The sequence below is a fragment of the Aspergillus brunneoviolaceus genome (assembly GCF_003184695.1).
Source record: "Aspergillus brunneoviolaceus CBS 621.78 unplaced genomic scaffold BO95scaffold_25, whole genome shotgun sequence".
Taxonomy (NCBI): Eukaryota; Fungi; Ascomycota; class Eurotiomycetes; order Eurotiales; family Aspergillaceae; genus Aspergillus; species Aspergillus brunneoviolaceus.
In genome coordinates this window covers 153,089-174,768 of record NW_020290755.1, presented here as the reverse complement: position 1 = coordinate 174,768, position 21,680 = coordinate 153,089, and the positions used below count along the sequence as shown (strand labels likewise).

Genomic DNA, 21,680 nt, shown 5'->3' with positions numbered 1-21,680 from the left:
TAGCTGATAGTTCCATGATAATGAATCTCTCTCCGAGCTATGGGTTACTTTCTATGCGTTTGTTTTGGGCGATAGTCGTGATACAGATTTGTTGCGAACCAGAAAAATCTCATCTTATTCATGACCATGACTCGAAGACCCGCACACGAAGTCTGTGGAGAAAAAAACCAGAGCTGAAGGCCAAACGGGTCATGTCTAATTGTAGGTATACATAGTGGGGTGATAATGCACAAGGGCAGTGCGGCGGGATTTCCATCACTCAATCAACAAAGAAGCGGCGTATACAATGACACGATGCGGGTAGATAGATGGTGGGAGCGCGAAATCAGTTCTGGATCTCGCTTTCCTTCCATCCATCCCCGGATTCCTGCGGACCAGCCGACGAGGAAGCCGAGATGCCCTCTCCACCACGACCGTTGCCACCTCCGCCACCTCCTACGAGACGACCACCCTGCGCTCGCTTGACGCGACACCACATGCCCACGTTCTTATCCAAGATGAACGTCCAGATCACCCACACCCAGCTGTGGTGGCAGGGCAGGGGCTCGTAGAACTCCTTGGCGACGCGGTGCAGTTCGTGCAGTCTGGTCCACGGGATCGCGGGGAAGTCGTGGTGCTCGTTGTGTAGGCCGACGTTGTAGGTGAAGAAGTTGAGGGGCCCGTAGTAGGAGTATGTTTCCGGAGGCGGGAGGGAGTCCAGCGGATGCGGGGCCGCCGTGGTGGACTTCTCCCCCTTCGGGTTCTGGAGATCCTGGAGGGACTCGGTACCGTGCGAGACCTGCGAAAAGAAGTAGTGCTCCGCGATGAAGTGGCCGGCGCAGGGGTGGAGGGAGCCGGCGAGGAAAGAGCTCATGAGGAGGTAGAGGACGGGTTGGATGGAACCGCCGCAGAACTGGATGAGGAAGTAATCGAAGGAGAGCTGGACGGCGAGGTTGAGGAGGTGGATGTATGTGAAGGGCGGGCTGTAGATGAACATGGGCCGGACGGCATAGAAGAAGATCTGGAAGGTGCAGAAGAATGCCTTGCCCAGGAGCGAATCCAGGAAGAAGGCTTCCACGGCGGTGGGGAGATCGGTATCCAGTCCGGTCACACCGAGGGACTTGTGATGGGTGAGGTGGTAGGGCTGTGTGTGGGAACACGGTGGAGTTTCACGTTAGCAATCCTGTATATGGTCACGTCGCCACACGCGGTAACGACCCGTCACGAACGTGCGGGAGCTTGTTTGAGGTTCGGGGTGGCCACATACCCTGAAGGCAGCACTGTAGGGCAAGCCAATGGGCAGATTGGCGAAGATCGCCAGTAATCTGTTTGCTATTGCGGACCGGAAGGCAAGATTGTGTGAGATCTCATGGATTGCGAGGAAGAGGTTCTGGTTGGAAGTGGCCCCAATCACGTATGCAGTTGCGAGAAATTTCCAGGACAGCATGGAAGTATTGCGGAGGAGGTAGGCGCAGAGGATTTGAAGAGACACGACTCCCAGAACGACATATTTGGTCAATGGCTCCGGTCCACAGAGCTTGGTGACCTGAACACACAAAGACGAGAGTTGTTAGTATTGACCGTCTGGCAGGGATATTGGAATGAGTACGACGCACTTCTGGATGGGCTTTGATGATAGCCAATCGCCTCGATCGATGGGGCTCTTCCGTATAGGTCCAGAAAAAATGATCCTCAACAGCTGACTTCTCTGGAGGCGCAATCCTCACGGAGGGCTGGCCATCGTGTGCTGTGGCCTGGGGATCCTGGCTCTTGGCCGCGGACACGCGGAGATGCGGCGAAGTTCCAGCCGTGGCCGCTTCGACAACAGAAGAGGACATACTGAAGAGGTCAGCAATTGGGGGGGGGGATGAAAAGAGATTGGTCTAATGGCTACTGGGCGCCATGGATGAATAAGAAGTAAGAAGAAGGGAGACAAAGAAGTAAAGAGGGAGGGCGCAAGAGTGCAAGGTGGAAAGAAAAGTGATCTGATTAAGCAGGAAGCTGAGAGGACGGTTCGGAGGACACCCTTTCCACGTGGGGCTACCCGCATCCCGACTTATGGTTTGATCCTCTCAACTCTTGTTTACAAAAAACATTGCTCAAGTGAGTGAAGACGGGTCGATGATGACCCTACTCAAAAATGCCGGTACTGTTCATTCCTTTCCTACACAACCTTGTTCTGTGTTTTCTATATAGGCTATTTAAGCAAACATATCGCATGCCGTGGCAGAATTCATAGGCATAAAAAGACCCATCTTAGTAGTCGTCTCCGCGACTGATCACCTCCTTTACATTAGGTCGGAGGACGATGGTCTATGAACAGGTCAGCGTAGGTTCAAGAAATACTAGCGACACTATAGTGAAGAACATACATGTTCGTACTGGGCGGTGTAAGAGCCCTTAATATCGCAAAGCGGGGGGTAGTCCTGAACAATGCCCGACTGCACCAGGTTGTTTAGCTGTATGGTCTGTTAGCACTCGTCCGCCATCGCAATGCTGTCGAAATGCCTACCCCAAGGAGGTACTTGTCTTGGCCCAACCGGTCGAGGTACCGACGACAGAAGGGAAGAGTTCCAAAATTCTTGTTAATAACGTTCAACAGATTCTTGGCGGAAGAAAGACGCAAAGGCACCGGAGCAGCGTTAGGGACCAGAGCGTAGTGAGAGGTTTCCATCTAGGCCGCAGTCGTCAGTAAGCATGTAGATCGACTTGGATACGAAGCACTCACATCCTCGTGCACATAGCCCTTTCCGGTACTTCCAAAGGTCTCGATGGCGAAGACTTCACCCTCCTCCATCTTGGTCTGATCTCCGCCCTTCACAATGGGAACGCTCTTCCCACCGTGGATAATGTGTTGGTCAATGTTGTGACCGTTGAGGTTTCGAATACATTTAACGGGGTGCATAGTTCCGTTGATCTCGCATTCGTAGCTCTCCATGACTTCCTGAATAGCGGCACCGATGTCACTCATGCGAACATCAATACCGGCTTCCTATTTCCCCAAGAAACCATTAGTTCAATGTGTGGAGTCAGGTCATTCGGGGCACTGAAGCCATACCCGGATACCAGTGTTGGTGGCGTCCTTGACAGCCGCCAGGAGAGGGTCATAGACCGGATCAAAGGCAACAGTGAAGGCACTGTCGACAATCCGTCCGTTGATGTGAGCTCCAAAATCGACCTTCATGACATCGCTCTCCTGCAACACCATCTTATTGCCCGCATTGGGTGTATAGTGGGCGGCACAGTGGTTGAGACTCAGACCACACGGGAAACCCATACCACCCTTGATGTTGTCACCCTCCTCCAGGCCCTGGTGGCCCGTCAGAGCACGAACAGCGTCTTCGATGCCCTCGGCGATTTCCGTCAGAGTCTGGCCGGGCTTGATGTTCTTCTGCGCATACTGGCGGACCTGGCGGTGCACTTCAGCACCCTGGCGGTACTCCTGCAAGAAGTCATTGTTCATGCGGTCGAGATAGCGCTTCTCCTCGTTGGTAGTGCGGTAGGAGTTTTCATTCTGGTACTCGACAATCTCTCCTTCGGGGAACTGGTTGTTCGGGAACAAAGTCGAGATCGGAACGCGCGGAGGAGAGCTCTGGACCTTGGCGCCACCCTTCTTCTTCTTCTTGGACTTGCGCTTCTTCTTTTTCTTGGCGGCTGCAGTTGCAAATTTGCGCTTCTTAGTATCGAAAGCCTTGAGGTTGTTGAAGTTGTCTGGGGAGAAGCGGGAGATCCGTACCTCCATTAGCTGCGCCTTCAGCGCCAGCGTTATTATCCTCGACTTCATCGTCGTCGGAATCATCCTCCGCCTCTCCGGTTCCAGCCTGACCAGCGGCGGGAGCGTCGACCTTCGCATCGCCGCTCTGACCGTTGACTAGTGGCGCGGGGAAATCTTATCAGTCACATGTCGGGACGAGGAGACATGGGTCGGAGAAAAGTGGGAATCTTCACTTACGGTCGAGCTTCTGCAGCTTTTCACTAGCCTGGGCAGCCATGTTGAAAAAGCTGGAAAGAAACCAGGTGTGGTATGAGTTGAAAAGAGAGAGAGAGAGTAGGGAAAGAGAGGGGAAATTGAAGTTCGGCGGAGGCGACGGGGGAAAACACGGTCGGCGCCAAGACTTGCTCAGAATAATTAAGGATGATTTGACGGCAAATGGCAAATTCGGCGATGCACCAACTGGCAACCCAGTAACTACTGTTTGTAGTACCCATCTGCAACTAGTTCGCCCCGTGTATATGCAATGACAATAGGAGAGAGAGTGTGTTGATTCTTTATACAAGTGATCTCATATCTCCAACCTGAGTTTAACAAATTGACAGATGATTATCACAGATCCATTCAGCAAGACATCAACACTATAGTTAGTGAATAGTGTCAACAGAGCTCAAGGAAAGCAAGTGCTCAAAGAAGAACTTCAGTTGCATCGAATGGCAAGACACCCAAGTTGCCAATACACAAGAGATATCTCAGACCACTTCAGCCACAGTTAATGACCAGCGTCACAAGTCCACCGCAAATCTACCTCACGGTGGAACGTCAAGAGCCCATCCCTCAAAAGCCGGGCACGGAAGAAGCCCGAAGCCATGACAATATCAGAAGTAGACATTTGACCACGGGCAGGATCTGAGGAACCCAGCATCCATGCATTAACTCGCAACAGTAAAGTTAGATGTAGAGACGAACGCCCCTCGTGTTTCCTGGAGTCCGGCCCTACCATACATACATTATGTACAAATAGTAGGCCGGTTAACTAGTCCTTGACTAGCTTCGATCAGATAAGCCACCCGATGACGCATGGCAGCAGCCCGCACTTCCGAAGAACAGGGGCGGCGGATTTTCGTCCGCCTCAACAACCTCTCCACCCCTACCACAGCACAGTACAAACACAACGTATAACTATCTTTCTCGCTCCCCAATTGTCCTTGAGTGACTGGCTTGATTCAACCCGCAACTCATACATCGTTACATGTACCGACCACCGTGAATTGCGGGAAATGTCACATTCTCGTCTGCGGGCCGCCGCATCCTCCTTCATCCACCGTCAATGCCGCTATAACAACCCTCGACCTCAACCCCGAACAGCATCAGCAGCATCATCTTCGCCATTCGCTCACATCCACACATCTCACCCTCGCCTACACCCTTACAAAAATGTCTCCACATCACAACAACAACAACAAACCTCCTCATTCTCCACCACAACCCACCATCACGCCTCCGCCCGCGAACCAACCTACTACGAAGTCCTCGACATCCCAATAACCGCCTCCCAAGGCGAGATCAAAAAGTGCGTTGCGTTGCGTTGCGTTGCGTTGCGTTGCGTTGCGTTGCGTTGCGTTGCGTTGCGTTGCGTAGCGTTCCCTCCCCCCCTCATCCCCTCACCCCCAAAACCCCACTCCACATACCCCGACCCAAAATCTAACCAAAAATCCAGAAAATTCTACACCCTCTCCATGCGCCACCACCCGGACCGCAACCGCGACGACCCGACCGCCTCGTCGCGCTTCGCCCGCATCTCCTCCGCCTACAACGTGCTCAGCCAGCCCAACAAGCGCGCCGCCTACGACCGCGACCACGGCATCTACGCCCAATACCAGAACACGCGGTCCACCGCCACAGCCGGCCAACATCCCATGGGCAGTTACAGCAGCCACGGCGGCGGGGCCAACCTCCACACCAAGGGGTCCTCGTACGCCGGGTCCCGCCCCGCCAGTGGGCTGAGCAATCGCCGGGGTCAGTTCCGGGGCCCGCCGCCGAGTTTCTACGCGCATGGTGGGTATGGGCGGACGGGGAGGACGAACCCGGGGCCGGGTTCGACAGGTGGTGGTGGGAGTGATGCTGCGGGCCAGTCATCCACTACCACTAATGATGAGGATCCGACGGCGTTCATTCATAGGAATACCGTTCATCATTTCAACGCTAAGGGTCACTATAAGACTCAGTCGGCGGAAGATGTTCGGCGGAAAGAGCGGAGGCAGAAAGCCATGGAAGCCGCCCTGAAGGAACAGTACATTGGGAGTCCCTGGGGGGCCGCCATGCGATTCGCGGCTGTTTGTGGGATCTTGGTCGGGGCTGCAACAGTGGCGGGCTTATTTCAATGGCCACGTGAGAAAGTAAGCAAACAGAAAGATCAATTGAGGTGATGAGGTGTGCTTATACAGGTGATCATATTTATGGGTGCATGAGTGTATTGGGCTCGGTTGGCATCGTCAAATGTGTCGGGTAGAGAGATACACATGGTACAGGAGTTCGGTAGATACCTTGGTGGCATTGGATCCAGACCACAGGTTTGATCAATTGATATCATGCAGCATGTACATATAATGAACAAAGGGAAATGTAGACTTGATATACACTTATCGTCGGTAGATACGATACATGATTATTAACTAGACATCCATAAGAACCCACGCCCACCCACAAGACCAATCCTGCGCGAACCAATAGCCCGTTCAAAGACCATAAGAAAGCAATCAAGTTTCTACTCTTAAAGGCTTTCAAAAATCAATGTATCCGGCTAACTCGAACGCAAGACTCTGAGTGCGGACTGATGCTAACTATGGTAGCTCTTCTAAGCCTCGAAGGTGAAGCTGGCGCCAACCTTGTGGGCAGCCTGGTTGAGGTTCTGGGTATCGAAAGAAGCACCAAGGCCAAGGGTGACACCAGGGCGGAGGAGAACGTTGTAGGCGAGAGCGGCAACACCACGGTCGTTGATCTTGGCCTATTATCACAGTCGAACAGGTTAAACCTTATCACGCTTGACATTCATATCCGGAACATACCTTGGCGAAGGAAGAGGGGTCAAGGCGGTACTTGCTGGCGACCTCGAGGCCGACGGAGTTACCAGTCTTGGAGTCCCAGGTGGCCTTGGCACCAGCCTCAACCTGCTCGTTGACGCGGTGGTAGTAGCTGGCAGAGAAGACGGACAGGTTGTTGCCAGCGGTGATGGCAGCGGAGTACTGGGGAACGCTGTAGCCGACGGCAGCGGAGTACTTGGTGATGGCGGCCTTCTGGACGTCGTAGCCACCCTCAGCACCGACAAGGAAGCCCTCGTGGCCGAGAACAGCGTCGAAGTTGGCGGAGGGACCGTTGAGGAGGTCGAAGAAAGCACGGGCGTGGAGGTTGGGCTGCTTGAAGTGGAGGTTGAGCTTAGCGCCCTTGGACTGCTTAGCGGGCTGGTACTGGGTGAGGATCTCAGCCTTGAGGCCCTTGGCGATGTTGTTGTCGAGCTCGAGCTTGGTGTCGAGGGCGTTGGCAGTGGTCCACGCCTGGGTGAGGGTGAGGCCTGAACGAGGACGGAACATTAGCACTACCGCATGCTGGGTATTCATTGACATAAGATAGACGAAGAGGTGCTTAGACGGGACATAGCCACACGCAAGCATGAGCGTGAGCCGGTTGTCGGGCACTCTGGAAGGTGGAGGGTCGGGAGGTTTGCGCAAGGGATGTTCGCGTGTTTTTTTGCGCGATCTGGGGCCTTTACCGGTGGGCTTGTCGACGTACTTGGCCTCGAGCTATTGGCACAATTGAGGTTTAGCATCCAAGCAACGTGCTTCGGTATGGTTTGGTTCAACTTACGGAGCCAGCAATGGGACCCTCGTGGGCAGACTTGCCCTTCACGTTGAAGGTGACGCCATTGGGGGCCTTGGACTTGACCTCAAGGCTGGCTAAGCAGGGTGTCAGCAAATTTGCGCACTTAAGATCATCAAACGCGTCCTCGAAAGAACGCGAAAAGCAGTGGGGGACTCACCGGCGCTGGCGTGGTAGAAGTCCTTGTTAAGGAGCTATTGCGCTGTTTATTAGCACGAAAATCCCTTCTAGGAGATACTGTCATCCGAGGTCTTTCGAAGTCGGAACGACTGAAAAGAAAAGCGTACATCGTTGGCCGCCTTGGCGATGTCAGAGAAAGCAGCAGGAGCAGACATTGTGGAATGGAGGTGGGTGGAGGAATAGAAGGTCTTGTTATGGGAGGTGGTTGGACGGGGGAAAGGATGAGGTGACGAGGGGGAGAAGAAGGGAAAGGGAAACGATGGGGAAACAGGGCAGGAAGAGGTCGTTGAGTCGTCAAAGCAGACAAACAATGGGGAAGCCACGGGAGAAACCCCACGCCCTGATTGGTGGATGCTTGGGCACCGGCAAAAGCCGCTAAGTCCCGTGATGTCGATGCCTGGGGCCGTGCTTCTCCTGCGGCTTCTGCTTCTGTCCGCTTCTGCAAGCTGAGCTGGCCGAGCTGCTACCTTATGTATTGCCAGTTCTTGTTGCCTCGGCTTTCCCTGCACCCTGCAATGAAAATTACTCTTATAGGTACCTAGCCATGTTCTTTCTTCTAAAGGATTTCTCATTCGTTGTGGTTGAGCATTACAATCTGACCATAAAATCTTGAGAGTGTACTCATCAAACTTCTTAACACTCTATCCAAAAGTAGATACATTGGGGATCTTAACGCTACAGCTCCAGTTCATTCTTACAAAAACGTTTTGTTGAGAAGATAAGCAAAGCAATTCCTACTTTTGCGTCCCAATGCCTGACTCCAGGATAAAATCACTCCATGCATGCTTCTATACCCAAAAACTTTGAGAACCCACACACATTACATAGGATCGCATAAATTCGTTTAAACAGCGTTGTTGTACTTGGCGTTGTGAGTGGAAATGGCTCTGATAGATGAGATTCGTCAGTGAACATGGCTTGACATCCGACTCCTACAGCTCCTGCTTACCTTCCACTAGGGTCGGTCTGCTTGGACCATGTGGGTACCCAACGTTCGACGGTGCCCGCGCAAGTGGGGGGGAAGTGCTCATCGAACATCAAGCGGTACCAGTACCTGAATTTCCAAAAGTCAGCTCACACGTCCTTATCACTGATAGACTACAAAAGGAAAAGGCTTGACATACGCCTCCTTGGTGTCGGGGATGTCGGTTCCCCACTCGGGCTTGGGGTTCTTCATCATCTCGTCCGTGATCTGCAGCTCAGCCTGATCCTTGAGGCCATCAATCCAGCTGTAGCCGACACCATCGCTGAACTGCTCCTTCTGGCGCCACAAAATGTTGTCAGGCAGGTAAGGCTCGACAGCAGGCTCGTCGGTGGTGTCGAAAGCCTTGCGCAGAATGTACTTCTCAATACGCTCCTTGGTGATCATCTTCTCAGCGGGGTCGACACCCATGCAAGTCTCCAGGAATTCCTTGTCGAGGAAAGGAACACGGGCTTCCAGACCCCAGGCGGAGGTGGACTTGTTCGCTCTCAAGCAGTCAGCCAAGTGCAAGTTCTTGACACGTCGGACAGTCTCCTTGTGGAATTCCTCCTTGTTGGGAGCGGCGTGGAAGTACAGGTATCCACCGAAGATCTCATCACTGCCCTCGCCACTGAGAACCATCTTGACTCCCATAGCCTTGATCTTGCGGCTCAGGAGGTACATAGGGGTAGAGGCACGGATGGTGGTGACATCATAGGTTTCGAGGTGATAGATGACATCGGAAAGCGCGTTGAGACCGTCCTCCACGGTGAAGGTGAAGGCGTGGTGCTTGGTTCCAAGGAACTTGGCAACCTCGAGGGCAGCCTGGGTATCAGGAGCACCGGGCAGACCGATGGAGAAGGAGTGCAGCTGCTGGAAGGTGGTGACAGTGGAGAGATCGTTCTCGTCATCAATACCAACCAAGTCAGAAGAGACTCCCTGCGCCTGAGCAGTGCGGGCGGCCTCCTGCATGCGCAGGGTCTCACGCTGAGCAATGGAGGCAACCAAGCTGGAATCAAGACCACCGGACAGAAGAACACCGTAAGGAACCTCAGCCATGAGACGCTTGCGGACAGACTTCTCCAAAGATTTGCGAATGACCTTGTAGTCGATAGGGGTGGTGGGGACGTTGGCAGCGTCCCACCACTTGGGCTGGAAGTAGCGGGTGAACTCGCCGGTCTTGGAATCGAAGACATGGCCGGGGGGGAAAGCCTGGATCTTGTCGCAGACGGGGTGCAGAGACTTCAGCTCGGAGGCGAAGTACACAGCACCGGGAGTCTCGGACGACCAGCCGATGTAGAAGCTGGTCACACCAATGGGGTCACGTGCAGCGATAACCCTGTCTTGCTTCTTGTCATAAAGCACGAACGAGAACATGCCGTCGAGGTGCTTGGGGGCGTCCAGGCCATATTCCATGTACTGGGGAATTGATTAGCTCCTGATCTGACACGGGAGCAAATTTTCCCGGGTTTCGTCACACCTACCAGTGGGATAACAACTTCACAGTCAGAGTGTGTCTTGAACTGGTAGTCGGCATTGAGGTTCTTTCTCAGAATACGGTGGTTGTAAATCTCGCCGTTGACGGCCAGGGCGAGAGAGCCGTCATCGTTGACAAGGGGCTGAGCGCCGGAGTCTTGAAAAAGGGTTCCTTGTTAGGTGGTCCGAAGAACGGATGGGCGATGAAGCACGTACCGACACCGACGATACACAAACGCTCATGCGTGAGGACTATAGTTCACTTAGTGTTTGCTATGAGAAATAGACGCGGTTGTGCTCAACTCACTGGTGCTGTCAGAGATCCAGCTTCCGCCTATTCTTGGGTCAGAAAATGCTACTGCTGTCGATCACACTTGAAAGCACTATGACTCACTCCAATCGGGACCGCGGTGGCGCAAGCTAGAAACAACAATCAGCGAAAGATGTACATCACGCAGGCGAGAGAAAAGAGGGGGTGATTGATTGACTTACACCTTGGCCATGCGCAAGGCCGTAGGCTTGAATGCCTGCACATCGGGGTGACTGTGTGGACATGGTCAGTGATTGACTCAACCCAAGCGATGTCGCAGGTCAAGAAAATTGAAGGACAAGGAATGTGGCATGGCCATCGGCATAAAGAGACGTACTGGTGACACGCGAAGATACCACACATGCTGGCGACAATCAATTGAGAAAGCACTCAAAGATTCAGGCAGCAAATATTCCAGGAGCAATTGACCAAACGTTGAAAGGAACCGTCTGGGGGAGAAAGAGGAAGCAGGTGAATTTAAAATATGAGAACGAGCAACCCGTTCCCGGCGGGGCGGAACGAGGGGCGATTTCGGCCACAAGTAATTGGACTGACTCACCCGATAAGATAACCGTGGCCCGTCTCGGACGTCGGACCTTTCTCCCCGGTTCTCATTGGTTTAATTGATCTTCGTGACGTCTGGAAGGTAACTACAGGTCGTAATCAACACTACTATAGAAGGTAGGTAAATCCTAATGCATGGGGGAGTCCATCCAGGACATTCAGGCAATTGTATACCTGTCCCGGATGAGCGGACAAATTGACAACGTGCCAATGTGCCAACGTTCAATCTCTGTTCTGTCTCCATGCGGACGAAATCGGTTGCGATCTAGAAGGTGTGCCAAGAATGAACGGAGAACACCAACCCGGCCAGTGCGGTACGACCTCGGTCGGATTTTCTTGCTCTCTCAATGAAGCCATGCATGGCCACCACGATATTGTTGATTTTGAGACGCCATGCTTCTCGCTAAGGAAAAAAAATTAAACAGACTGGCCAATATGGGGAATACATAAAATAAATCAGCCGGCAAATTTGAAAGGAGAAACAACATGCAAAACTTTTCGAGGACATAAGACGCCATGTAGTCGCTGATCGGAAGAGTTCCTGGACCCAGATATCAATCACCATTCTGTTGCACGAATCTCTCGGTGAAGATTGTCATTTCGCGTCGGAGAAAGAGATGACGAAGTCCGCGGCGATCCGTTCGTTTGCCACAAATGTAGGAAATCGCCGAAAGCTGCATCCGCGCATAGACCAAGGTCTGGTTGTCGCGACAACCGTAGTCGAGTGTGTGTTTGTGTGTTTGGAGTCTAGAATGTACTAAGCGATAGCATTGTTCACTGTACGCATGAATGACATTCAAAGGGCCGGGTTTTCCTTGACCACTTGCTTGACACGTCGCTCATACGCCGGTCGATCCTTCTTGAACAGATTGTATGCCTCAGCCTGGGCGGGTGACTCCGGGTTCGGGTCGTTCAGTAGGTCTTGAATGCCCAGAAGGATCTGTTTGATGGTGATGGCAGGTTTCCATGCCTCCTCTTCATTCAATATCGAAAGGCAGACGGTGCCGGAGGGGTAGACGTTCGGGTGGAACAGCGGAGGGACGAATTTGCCTGCGGGTAATGAAAGCCATATTAGTTTCTGGCGCGCGATATCGTGAGGTTGGCGCAAGACTTTCAAAGTCGCATGGGGATGATTGTTATTGTCAGCTGGGATGCACTTACATTTAGGTGGCTTAGTCGGATATTCTGCGTAGTGGGCCAGCAATCAGTTATGGCCTGTCGCACAAAGGAAAAAAGCTGATGACCGAGAAGTTGAACTCACCATCTGGAAACGTAACGTCGAGCTTGAAAAGCCCACCCTCCCATAAGGTTTGCGCCTTCCCAGGAATACCGCACTCCCATCTCTTGAGGTCGAGCGCCCCTTGAGGGTTGCGATGGGGCCTCGCGTAGAATCCGAAAGGGTGGTCTCGACGCCACTGCTTTCTTCATGTGGGGGGCGCAATATCAGAGGTTAGCGCACTAGCCTGACTATACCATGGCGCATCCATGGAGGTGACAGAAACCCTCACCTTTCTTCTGTAAGGCGGTTTATGCAGAGCGACATGTCGAATATACGCAATTCGCGTGGGTGGGGGAGACTTGGAAGCTGAAAGTGGGAGGATAGATGACTGACGCTGGAAAGAGGTGACCAGGAAGTAGCTAGGTGCAGAGATGAGGAGGGATAGAAGGAAAGAGAGAAGAAAAGAACACAGATGTGTTATATGAATGGACGGGAAAGTCCACGGGTGTAGGTTACCTAGTAGTAGTTTAGTTTAGGCCTAGTGAATGTGAATGGATGTGCACAACGGAAGTTCCAGATCATCCCGGCCTGGGAAACTGGGCACTGCCACCAGTTGTCGCCCGCCTCGCCCACCGGCTATCGATCCGCCCCACAGCCAATCAGTCTCGGGAGCTGCTGCAGGTCATCCTCATCACATGACATATTGGGCTATAGTTGTCTCTCAATCCCCGCCTGATTACTGGTCCGAGCATCGACTACATTGCGAACATGTCTTTGTTATAGTAAGACAATGCATGAACCCGTCGCCTTATGAATGAACCTACCATAATAGACTGATAACCCAAGGCCTGCAAGCCATGGGTGACAAAGGCTTTATCGGAAGGTCTCCTCTGACCATGGGGACTGTGATTATTCAAGCTAGGTCTCACATACACCCTGTTAATTATTTAAGTAAAAATGGCTTGCTCGCAGCGTGCTTGATCATGCTGCCTGTCACTTCGCTTGGCTCGATCTACTGACTTCAACGCCGCAGCATATTAGCCAGGGTACAAGGAAAATCATCATCAGTCGACCTGTTATCTAGCGGGGAGGGCTATCTTTCTGTACAATAATACACCATTGACCCACTTCCCAGCAGTCGACCTCTGATCACGCATTCAGGATGTGCCATAAGATTCGTTATTACTTTTCTGGGTGTACATGCATCGATGTGTCCCGTGACTTTGATATCAGATGCGATGAAGCATTGAGAGTGGGGTATGAATGTGCCAACCCTGAAGCTACTGGGATCCCAATGAAGGGGCTATGTCCCGACTGCCAGGAGTACTACAGAGAGTATTATGAAGCAATGCGTACGTCCAGCGAGCCAGAGACCCCAGTCCCCGAAAGTCAAGCGGTCGACATCTGCAAACCCGTTGAGGAGAAACTAGAGTGTCAATCCGGTGTTTCGGTTCCTGAAGGTCACGATGTCAGCATCGGGAGGGAAACTGAGGAACCAAAGTGTCAAGCCGATAATCCCGTCCCGGAGACTGCGGAGGTCGACATCCCCAACCACATTAAGGAACCAATGTGTCACTTGGGGATTCCAGTCCCTAAACGTCAGGGAACTAAAGCCTGCAGCGACATCGAGGAACCAAGGCGTCCCACCGGTATTCCAGCCCCTAGACGTCAGGAAGTGAAAGCCCGCAGCGAGGTAGACAAGAAAGCAAGGTACCAGTCTGGTCTCCCAGTTCCCAAGAACCAGGAAGCCCAAATATGCAACCAAGTGGATGAGAAGCCAAAGCGCCAGACTAGCATCCCACTCCCTAGAAACAGGAAGTCAAGCCAAGCAACGAGGTGGGTAAGAAACCAAGGGTTCAGTCTGGTATCCCACTCCCTAGGAAACGAGAGGTCAAAACACACAACAAGCCTGCTCCGGACTCAAAGAACGCTGAAAAGTCCGAGCCTTCTGACGAGGGTTTATTCGGTAGAATCACTTTCTGACTTGCATGACCAGTCTCGATAAGGGTACACGTGAGACTTGAAGAATGTAATATATGTTCCTCCGTCACGTCATTATTCGCGCTCGAAGATAGCTAGATTATCACTAGGTTCCATTTCTATTGACCATCATAATCCCCTTCCTCAAACCTCTGTGTATCGTAGAACCGCGCAGTAATGGCGTTTCCATTGAATATTCGGCCCTCGAGAGCATTAACCGCCTACAAGCCTCATTAGTACACTGGACAGTAACTGATGAGTGACATGACTGGGTATTGCCTTACCCGCAGCGCCGAAAGCTGATTGGTGAATTTCACAAACACTGGAACAGGGGGCTTCATCGAATCTCGTGGGATGTAAACTCGCTCGACACGGCCGTACTGCTCGCAAGTTAGATAGAGCAATCGTCAGGGGTTCTCGTATAATCACTGACCTTGTCGGAGCATTCTTCTCCAATCTCCTGCATGAGACCCCCGCTTTCTCCGTCGCCAGCCAATTCAGCCTCAAGATCCATCCCATCAAGCATGCCCTTGAGAACGATTACTTCACTCATTGGGCCGAATTTGCCTTCTTCCTCGTTCTTCCGCGCACCGCCAATGACCTTACCCCGTCCAGCAGGCGTCACAAAGCCACCCCCTTCTGAGTCCGGCCGTTTCTTCTGTTTTTCAACTTTGACCTGCAGTGGCTTGACAATTCCGGACCCTGTGGCACCAAGGCCAGAGCCCTTTGTCCAGCCATACTTCGCCATGAGTCGTTCCGCGAAGCCCTTCTGACCCGGTCTTAAGGAGCGCTGACCATCGTCTCCTGGCTCATCATCAACCGGTTGCTCCTTGGCGAACACTTCTTCAAGCTCTGCTTCCGAGGCAGGTATGTCCTCAGGAGGAGGAGGTAATGTGTATCGAACCGGAGCGCGAGATATGGTCGCAGAAGCTGGCTGCAATTCATCCAGAGGCCGCGGCGGAGGCGGTGGAGGGGGCACTGCTGAGCTCCCTGCCGTCGACATCTGGAGCCTTCGCAGATAAGCATCCTCGCCTGTGGGGTCGTCGGGAACATGGGCTGGTGGTTCATCTGGCGGCGGGGGCGGGGGAATCCCTCCCATCGACACATCATCCAGAGTTTCGGTTCGTTCTTCAGTGGATGGTGATTCCACAGGTGGCCTGGGCGGAGCATCGTTAAGGCCCGGGGGCGGTGCGAAACTGCCGGGGGGCGCGAATTGACCTGGAATCCTATGGTGAGCAAATGAACGTTCTCGTCATGTCAATAGTGTGAGCTTACGGTTCCTTGGCCGTGCATAGTCATCATCATCATCACTGTATGACTCCCTACTGGGCGATCTTGCCATGCGATGTGCATATAGACGGTCTTTCCACTCTCGGATCTCAGCTATCTGCTCGTCGCTATGCTTGTATTCCTCATAATTGTTTGGCCGAGACGGATCGTAGATATCATCCCAGTTCTGTATAAATTCTTGCACTTCCCGATTCTTCTTGCGCTTCTTGCGACCTCCGCGCTGCCTCTTCGGCCCAGCATAGAACCCGTTGACATCGTCATCTTCGGTAGCCGCCCAGTCTGCAAGGGTGGTTCTGATTGATGCAGCGGCCGGCGTGGCAGTGATTGGAGCTTTAGGCAGTGTGGGCTTCGGCTTAGGTTTCTGAGTAGCGAGTTGAGGTCTTCTGGTAGGTTGAAATCGGAGAGAAGCTGAATGCCACCGACATGAATCACCGGGCGGACAAGTGAGCAATCAGATCGATCAAAGAGACGACAAAGTTCGCTCAAAAGAGAAGGGCATGAGTCTACCGGCACTGAGCTGCTGCTTTTTAGCGGCTGGATCATCGGATTGGGCCTCGGCCTCAGCGCCCTGTCTGAACACAACAGGCGCGCGAGAAATCGTTCCGGGAGAGTTATCCGCGGAGGGGTCCAGCAGATTGGCATATAGTGACAGGCCTCCTCCAGGCTTAGGAGGGGCGGGATCGGAGCTCATGACGAATGGCGGCTAAGTCTATTCAGCGATAATAACGTGTACTAGATAGATTCAAAGATGGTGTGGTCATAAAAGACAAGTCCGCTAAGCTTGGATGACGCAAATCCCCGACGACTCTCATAGACTCGTCTGAGGTTTGATGATCATGAGAAGCGGCAGTTCCGGCGAAGCGGTGGCCGCTACACTCCACCGCCTTCCACACCGTCCAGACGGCAGTATGTCAACAGCCTCGGGATGCAATTATTCCAGGTCTTCACCGCCCGCGAAGCCAGCAGAACGAGGATTCAATCACGTGACCGGGTGGTGAACTGGAGCCCCAGAGTTGAATTAGGAAATCCCGATGCCAAGCTGAGCCTGGAGTGAGCCCAGCCCAGCCCTAAAGCAGAGTGGAACGGAACAAAGTATCCGGCCCGTACTGGCACTAACTATGTAGGGATTGGAAGATGCCTACCGGTTAAGGTCATGATGCAATTACCTGACTGGCATGATTGCCTGCAACTCTGCGTTGTTCTTGACACTGAAGAAAGCCTTTGACGCAAAAGAGTCACATTGTGCCATTGTGCCATTGTGCCATTGTGTTATTGAAATCACCATCATTGCAATACTCATTTGAAGTACCCATCGATTCTCCCAAACATCCCTGACAGCCAAGACCCAAGTGTCACCCTCGTGCAGCACACTACTCGCCATGGCAACATTGGCGCGGTCATTCTCCTCCGATAGTGCGGATATCGCCATCCTAGTGCCCAATAAAACCCATCCTCTGGCGATCACCTATCAGCAGTTGCACAAGCATATCGCCGGCTTCCAGGCCAAGTTAGCCAAGCTTGGGGTCGGACATGGCGCCGCCGTGTCCCTGGCGCTGACCAACTCGTACGAGTTCATCGTGGCCTTTCTGGCCGCCTCGTGGCAGCGGGCGATCGCCGCGCCGCTCAACCCGGCCTATAAGCAGGAGGAGTTCGAATTCTACATCGACGATCTCAGCTCCACCCTGGTCTTGATCCCCCAGGGTTCCTATGCGAAGGAAGGTCCCGCCGTTCGCGCGGGGAGGAAGTACAATGCCGCGATCGCCGAGTGCTACTGGAACGGTGCCGAGATCGTGCTCGATGTGAAGGAACAGGGCAAGCTGTCTGGCAATGGAGGTGTCAGTGTCCAACAAGCTCAACCCGATGATGTTGCTCTCGTCTTGCACACGAGCGGAACCACTGGCAGGCCCAAGGCTGTACGTCTCATGCCCTGTTCCCTGTGATCAGGTCCGGTTTGTTATTTTTTCCGGTATCAACAACTAACCACTCTCACAATCAGGTCCCGCTCACACACAAGAACCTGACCACCACAATGCGTAAGCATCCAGTCCTTGCCCCAGCATATCCTCCAAAAAAATAACAAAAAAAACCCCTCCCGATCTAACCAATCCCCGCACAGGCAACATCAAAGCGACATACAACCTCACCCCAGCAGACCGGACTTACCTGGTGATGCCCCTCTTCCACGTCCACGGTCTGCTAGCCGCATTCCTGGCGCCTCTGTACTCCGGGGGCTCGGTGATCGTTCCCGCGCGATTCTCGGCGTCGGAGTTCTGGTCCGACTTCATCACCTACCAGGCGAACTGGTACTCCGCGGTGCCCACGATCCACCAGATCCTCTTGAAGACCCCCTTACCCAACCGCATCCCGGCCATCCGCTTCATCCGGTCATGCTCCTCCCCGCTCTCCCCCAAGACCTTCCAGGACCTCGAGAAAGCGTTGAACGCCCCGGTGCTCGAAGCCTACGCCATGACGGAGGCCGCGCACCAGATGACCAGCAACCCCCTGCCCCCGGCGAAGCGTCAGCCTGGCAGCGTGGGTCTCGGCCAGGGGGTAGAAGTGCGGATATTGGACGCGGCCGGCAAGGAAGTGGCCCAGGGCCAGGAGGCGGAGATCTGCGTGCGCGGGGAGAATGTCACCAAGGGGTACCTGAACAACCCGGAAGCCAACAGGTCGTCCTTCACCGAGGACGGCTTCTTCCGCACCGGCGACCAGGGCAAGCAGGACGCGGACGGGTACGTGATCATCACGGGCCGCATCAAGGAGCTGATCAACAAGGGCGGCGAGAAGATCAGTCCCATCGAGCTGGACAACACCCTCCTCCACCACCCCAAGGTGGCGGAGGCGGTGTGCTTCGCCATCCCCGATGAGGGTCACTACGGCGAGGAGATCGGGGCGGCGGTGGTGGTGAAGAACGGTGCGAGTGCCACCGAGGCCGAACTCAAGGCCTGGGTGGAGTCGAAGTTGGCCAAGTTCAAGACGCCAAAGAAGGTATGTCTGTCGCTGCTGGCTGGTTTTTTTTTGGCACCGAAATGGCTGCTGCTAACACGCATGATTTCCACAGATCTGGCTTGTCCCGCAGATTCCCAAGACAGCTACGGGGAAGATCCAGCGGCGCAAGGTGGCCGAGGCGATGCTGAAGGTCAAGGCCAAGCTGTAGTCTCGTAAGGTTTGGGAATGCCTTAGAATATAGATCTTGCTCACGCAACATACGAAAAGAGTAAGGCGGATGTTTGCACTATAGATAGATATCTTGCTGTTATTATCATCGCTGTCCTAAAGGTCACTATCGTTAGTTATTCTATCACCTGTACGCGTCTCGTATCTCAACACGGCTCAGAGAAACCAAAACCCCTGGCCCTGTAGCCCTGTAGCCCCAGTATAAGCTTGAATAGAGCACACTCTCTTTCTGTGCACAAACCCGCAATCTGATCTTTCCCAAACATCTCAAGATCGAAGCAACAGACAAACAAGAACCCAATCGCCCAAACGGTCCAAACCCAAAAAAGACGCTCCAGCTCCCGAAACACCCTTCCCCTCAGTTAAACCAATACATGAACCCACTCCATCCGACCGCACTCTACAGGTTCCCTCTAGCAGCCTGGTCGCGCTCAAACGCCTCGAACAAACTCCGAAAATTGCCCGCCCCAAACCCATCGAAATTCTCCCGCTGGATGATCTCGATGAACACCGTGGGGCGGTCGACCACATGCTTGGTGAAGATCTGCAGCAGGTAGCCGCCCTCGTCGAAATCGATGAGGATGTTGTACCTCTGCAGGGTGTCTATGTCCTCGGCGATGCTGAGGCTGCTCGCCGCGAGCCGCTTCTTCATGGTCGTGTAGTAGTTGGCCGGCACGGTGAGGAAGTTGACGCCGCGCTGGCCGAGGTTCTCGACGGCGGCGATGATGTTGGCTGTGCGGAAGGCGATGTGCTGGCAGCCGGCGCCGTTGTAGTAGTCTACGAATCTGTAGAATGTGGTCATGGAGTTGGTCTATCGGTCCTTCTTTTGGATACGTTGGGTTTGTGTTTGAATGGGAAGTGGAGGGGGGTTTGGGAGGACTCGGAAGGTGGGTGGGGAGAGGGAGTCGGTTTTGTAAATCAATGAAACACCCACTCAGAAGGAGACAAAAAGCTTACTCTTCGATCTGGGATTTCTTGAGCCCAACAGCCGGCTCATTCATCGGCATCTTGATCACCTCGTCCGGCGAGGCCACGACAACAGAGCGCATTGCCGAGAACTCGGAGCACATTTCCTTGTCGTCGACGGTCCAGTAGCGGTGGAAGTTCAACGCGTCCTCATAGCTGGCGCCAGAAGAGGCTGTAGTCAGCCCACGTACGTATTGTGCAGAGGTAGAGGACGAAGCACTTACAACTTGACAATGGTGTCCAACCCGTCCCACGGTTGGTTGCCCACGCAGTGGTCAATCTCAATGACATCGACCGGCGGCAGCAGGTCGTTCAAGCGGTCGAGGCCCGACACGGCGGCGTATCCGGGAAGAAAGACGCCCCGGTAGCCGGAGCGGTTGATGAGCGTGTGCGCCGTGTCGCCGAATGTCTTGATCGTGGCCCGGAGGATCTCGCCATCGACCTCGTCGGTCAGGGTCGTGGGTTCCTGGAGCGAGACGGCCCCTCCGTTCTGGACGGCGTGCTCCCAGACGCCCGTCACGTCGTCGACCTGGAAGGCGATGTCCTTGACCCCGTCCCCGTGTTTGTTCAGGTGCGTCTGGATCTCGTCGAGCAGCCGGCGATCCTCGTCCGAGCCCCGCTGTTCGGCGGCGTTGTCCGCGGCCACGATGGGGGCGGTAAAGACGAATCGGGCGGCGCCGTTGGCCACGACGTACGAGCACGAGAGATAGGAGCCCGTCTCGGGACCGCGGTAGGCGACGATGCTGAAGCCGAAGTGGGCGACGAAGTATGTCGCCGTTTGGCGGGCGTTGCCGACGTACCAGCTTACATAGTCGTAGCCAGAATAGTTCGGGTTGACGCTGCGGAGGAGGGCGTTGTTGCCGTTGCCGGCCGCAGGCTGGGAAAGAGATTCATTGGAGGGCATGGCTGACGGTATGGAGAGTATCAGTATATTAGCGTTCTAGATGTATCTAGGCGATCGGAATGCGAGTCCTATCCAAGGCAGATAGTGAACGATCTGAACCTTGCGGAGAGTGTTTTCTGTGTTGTTATTTCGATTGTCGTGGTTGCTGTTGTGATCATCCCACGTTTGCCACGGTCTGTCCATCCTCATGGCTAAATACTGGAACATGATGGCACATGTGCGTGACGTGAGAACGCAAATCCATAGACCGGTACATACCACACGGAGTCGTGTCAGATCCGGTTCATGCAATATCAAAGCGATCTACATTATCAGATTCCGTAATGGATATCCGCAAGGGCGGTTGACCCTGCACTTTATACTAACCCTTGTAACGGTTCACTTGGTTCAAAATGTGATAACAACGTCACCGTTCCACCAGTCTTACTACACCTGACTAATTCAAGATAACAGCTTCGAACTCATCCCTCCTTTTTTGCTTACGTCAAATATCCTTTCTTTGCATCACCCGACCCAGGACCCCCAAAGTAAATGCTAGGTGTAAAATCCTCAGCAAGCTCAAATTCCAGTGGGCTTCGATCTGATGACACAATACAAAAGCAACAGCGTCGATCATTGTACATGCAATGACGAGTCGGTGACCCAAGGTAGTATTGCATCGGAGTATATGTGCCAAGACTCGACTGTGCATGTTTCGTCGAATGATGAAAGGCACGACGAAGACCCTCATCGACCTTTTCATCATCCATGCGGTTCAGTCTTGGCGACTAGATAGCTCGCAGCTGAGCAAGAGCTAGAGCATTCGAGCACAAGTCACATCCAGGAAACCAGCATTCAGTGACAATTGTCACGACAGAGCAAGTGCCGCGTGTACAGTGTCTTCCTAATGAGGAGAGAGAGGCGTAGCGGTTAATGCATGCAAATGCGGATAGCCCCTCGACTATGCATAGCAATAGCAATGGATTCAAGGCGTGCAAGGAGCCCTGGGGATGGAAGCCACTTAGCAGTCATCTCGGAGGAAAACCTGGCAATGATCGTGGGAAGCGTAGAATAAGGTGGCCTAACTACCACGGGAGGGTTGTGGAG

General features: G+C 53.5%; 10 protein-coding genes across 10 annotated transcripts; 3 read left to right on the top strand and 7 right to left on the bottom strand.

Annotated features, from left to right (window-relative positions):
* Window positions 1-93: 93 nt before the first annotated feature.
* BO95DRAFT_441753 (sphingolipid delta(4)-desaturase family protein) lies at window positions 94-1,947 on the bottom strand. The gene is made up of 3 exons (XM_025586255.1): window positions 1,596-1,947; window positions 1,247-1,525; window positions 94-1,123 (listed from the first exon to the last, which is right to left on the bottom strand). Exons 1-3 carry the CDS (start codon window positions 1,815-1,817, stop codon window positions 326-328), a joined length of 1,299 nt encoding a protein of 432 aa, XP_025443355.1. The 5' UTR covers window positions 1,818-1,947; the 3' UTR covers window positions 94-325.
* A 174-nt stretch (window positions 1,948-2,121) lies between these two features.
* BO95DRAFT_386883 (methionine aminopeptidase 2) lies at window positions 2,122-4,020 on the bottom strand. The gene is made up of 7 exons (XM_025583506.1): window positions 3,932-4,020; window positions 3,716-3,850; window positions 3,038-3,633; window positions 2,708-2,971; window positions 2,492-2,653; window positions 2,352-2,438; window positions 2,122-2,292 (listed from the first exon to the last, which is right to left on the bottom strand). The coding sequence occupies exons 1-7, from the start codon at window positions 3,969-3,971 to the stop codon at window positions 2,236-2,238; spliced, it is 1,341 nt and encodes a 446-aa protein (XP_025443354.1). The 5' UTR covers window positions 3,972-4,020; the 3' UTR covers window positions 2,122-2,235.
* Window positions 4,021-4,764: 744 nt separating this feature from the next.
* BO95DRAFT_481329 (DnaJ domain protein) lies at window positions 4,765-6,120 on the top strand (the record flags this gene model as incomplete). Its single annotated transcript, XM_025590200.1, has 1 exon — window positions 4,765-6,120. One exon carries the CDS (start codon window positions 4,765-4,767, stop codon window positions 6,118-6,120), a length of 1,356 nt encoding a protein of 451 aa, XP_025443353.1.
* An 85-nt stretch (window positions 6,121-6,205) lies between these two features.
* On the bottom strand, window positions 6,206-8,162 carry BO95DRAFT_386877 (porin). Its single transcript, XM_025583505.1, has 5 exons — window positions 7,855-8,162; window positions 7,728-7,761; window positions 7,556-7,644; window positions 6,760-7,491; window positions 6,206-6,698 (listed from the first exon to the last, which is right to left on the bottom strand). The coding sequence occupies exons 1-5, from the start codon at window positions 7,900-7,902 to the stop codon at window positions 6,549-6,551; spliced, it is 1,053 nt and encodes a 350-aa protein (XP_025443352.1). The 5' UTR covers window positions 7,903-8,162; the 3' UTR covers window positions 6,206-6,548.
* Window positions 8,163-8,504: 342 nt separating this feature from the next.
* Window positions 8,505-10,956, bottom strand: BO95DRAFT_441750 (asparagine synthetase B). The gene is made up of 9 exons (XM_025586254.1): window positions 10,832-10,956; window positions 10,677-10,727; window positions 10,579-10,604; window positions 10,492-10,518; window positions 10,401-10,436; window positions 10,193-10,341; window positions 8,872-10,127; window positions 8,697-8,801; window positions 8,505-8,634 (listed from the first exon to the last, which is right to left on the bottom strand). Exons 1-9 carry the CDS (start codon window positions 10,855-10,857, stop codon window positions 8,592-8,594), a joined length of 1,719 nt encoding a protein of 572 aa, XP_025443351.1. The 5' UTR covers window positions 10,858-10,956; the 3' UTR covers window positions 8,505-8,591.
* Window positions 10,957-11,854: 898 nt separating this feature from the next.
* On the bottom strand, window positions 11,855-12,601 carry BO95DRAFT_430866 (E2 SUMO-conjugating protein UBC9; the record flags this gene model as incomplete). Its single annotated transcript, XM_025584982.1, has 4 exons — window positions 11,855-12,108; window positions 12,220-12,243; window positions 12,320-12,480; window positions 12,567-12,601. 4 exons carry the CDS (start codon window positions 12,599-12,601, stop codon window positions 11,855-11,857), a joined length of 474 nt encoding a protein of 157 aa, XP_025443350.1.
* A 434-nt stretch (window positions 12,602-13,035) lies between these two features.
* On the top strand, window positions 13,036-14,465 carry BO95DRAFT_96413 (uncharacterized protein). The gene is made up of 2 exons (XM_025592353.1): window positions 13,036-13,194; window positions 13,319-14,465. Exon 2 carries the CDS (start codon window positions 13,440-13,442, stop codon window positions 14,280-14,282), a length of 843 nt encoding a protein of 280 aa, XP_025443349.1. The 5' UTR covers window positions 13,036-13,194; window positions 13,319-13,439; the 3' UTR covers window positions 14,283-14,465.
* On the bottom strand, window positions 14,377-16,238 carry BO95DRAFT_452285 (putative G-patch DNA repair protein (Drt111); the record flags this gene model as incomplete). Its single annotated transcript, XM_025588137.1, has 5 exons — window positions 14,377-14,478; window positions 14,542-14,637; window positions 14,691-15,475; window positions 15,533-15,955; window positions 16,055-16,238. 5 exons carry the CDS (start codon window positions 16,236-16,238, stop codon window positions 14,377-14,379), a joined length of 1,590 nt encoding a protein of 529 aa, XP_025443348.1.
* Window positions 16,239-16,748: 510 nt separating this feature from the next.
* On the top strand, window positions 16,749-18,800 carry BO95DRAFT_441748 (acyl--CoA ligase). Its single transcript, XM_025586253.1, has 4 exons — window positions 16,749-17,460; window positions 17,544-17,580; window positions 17,664-18,535; window positions 18,609-18,800. The coding sequence occupies exons 1-4, from the start codon at window positions 16,927-16,929 to the stop codon at window positions 18,702-18,704; spliced, it is 1,539 nt and encodes a 512-aa protein (XP_025443347.1). The 5' UTR covers window positions 16,749-16,926; the 3' UTR covers window positions 18,705-18,800.
* A 10-nt stretch (window positions 18,801-18,810) lies between these two features.
* BO95DRAFT_441746 (4-hydroxyphenylpyruvate dioxygenase family protein) lies at window positions 18,811-20,692 on the bottom strand. Its single transcript, XM_025586252.1, has 3 exons — window positions 19,915-20,692; window positions 19,682-19,846; window positions 18,811-19,509 (listed from the first exon to the last, which is right to left on the bottom strand). Exons 1-3 carry the CDS (start codon window positions 20,592-20,594, stop codon window positions 19,125-19,127), a joined length of 1,230 nt encoding a protein of 409 aa, XP_025443346.1. The 5' UTR covers window positions 20,595-20,692; the 3' UTR covers window positions 18,811-19,124.
* Between the last annotated feature and the right edge of the window lie 988 nt (window positions 20,693-21,680).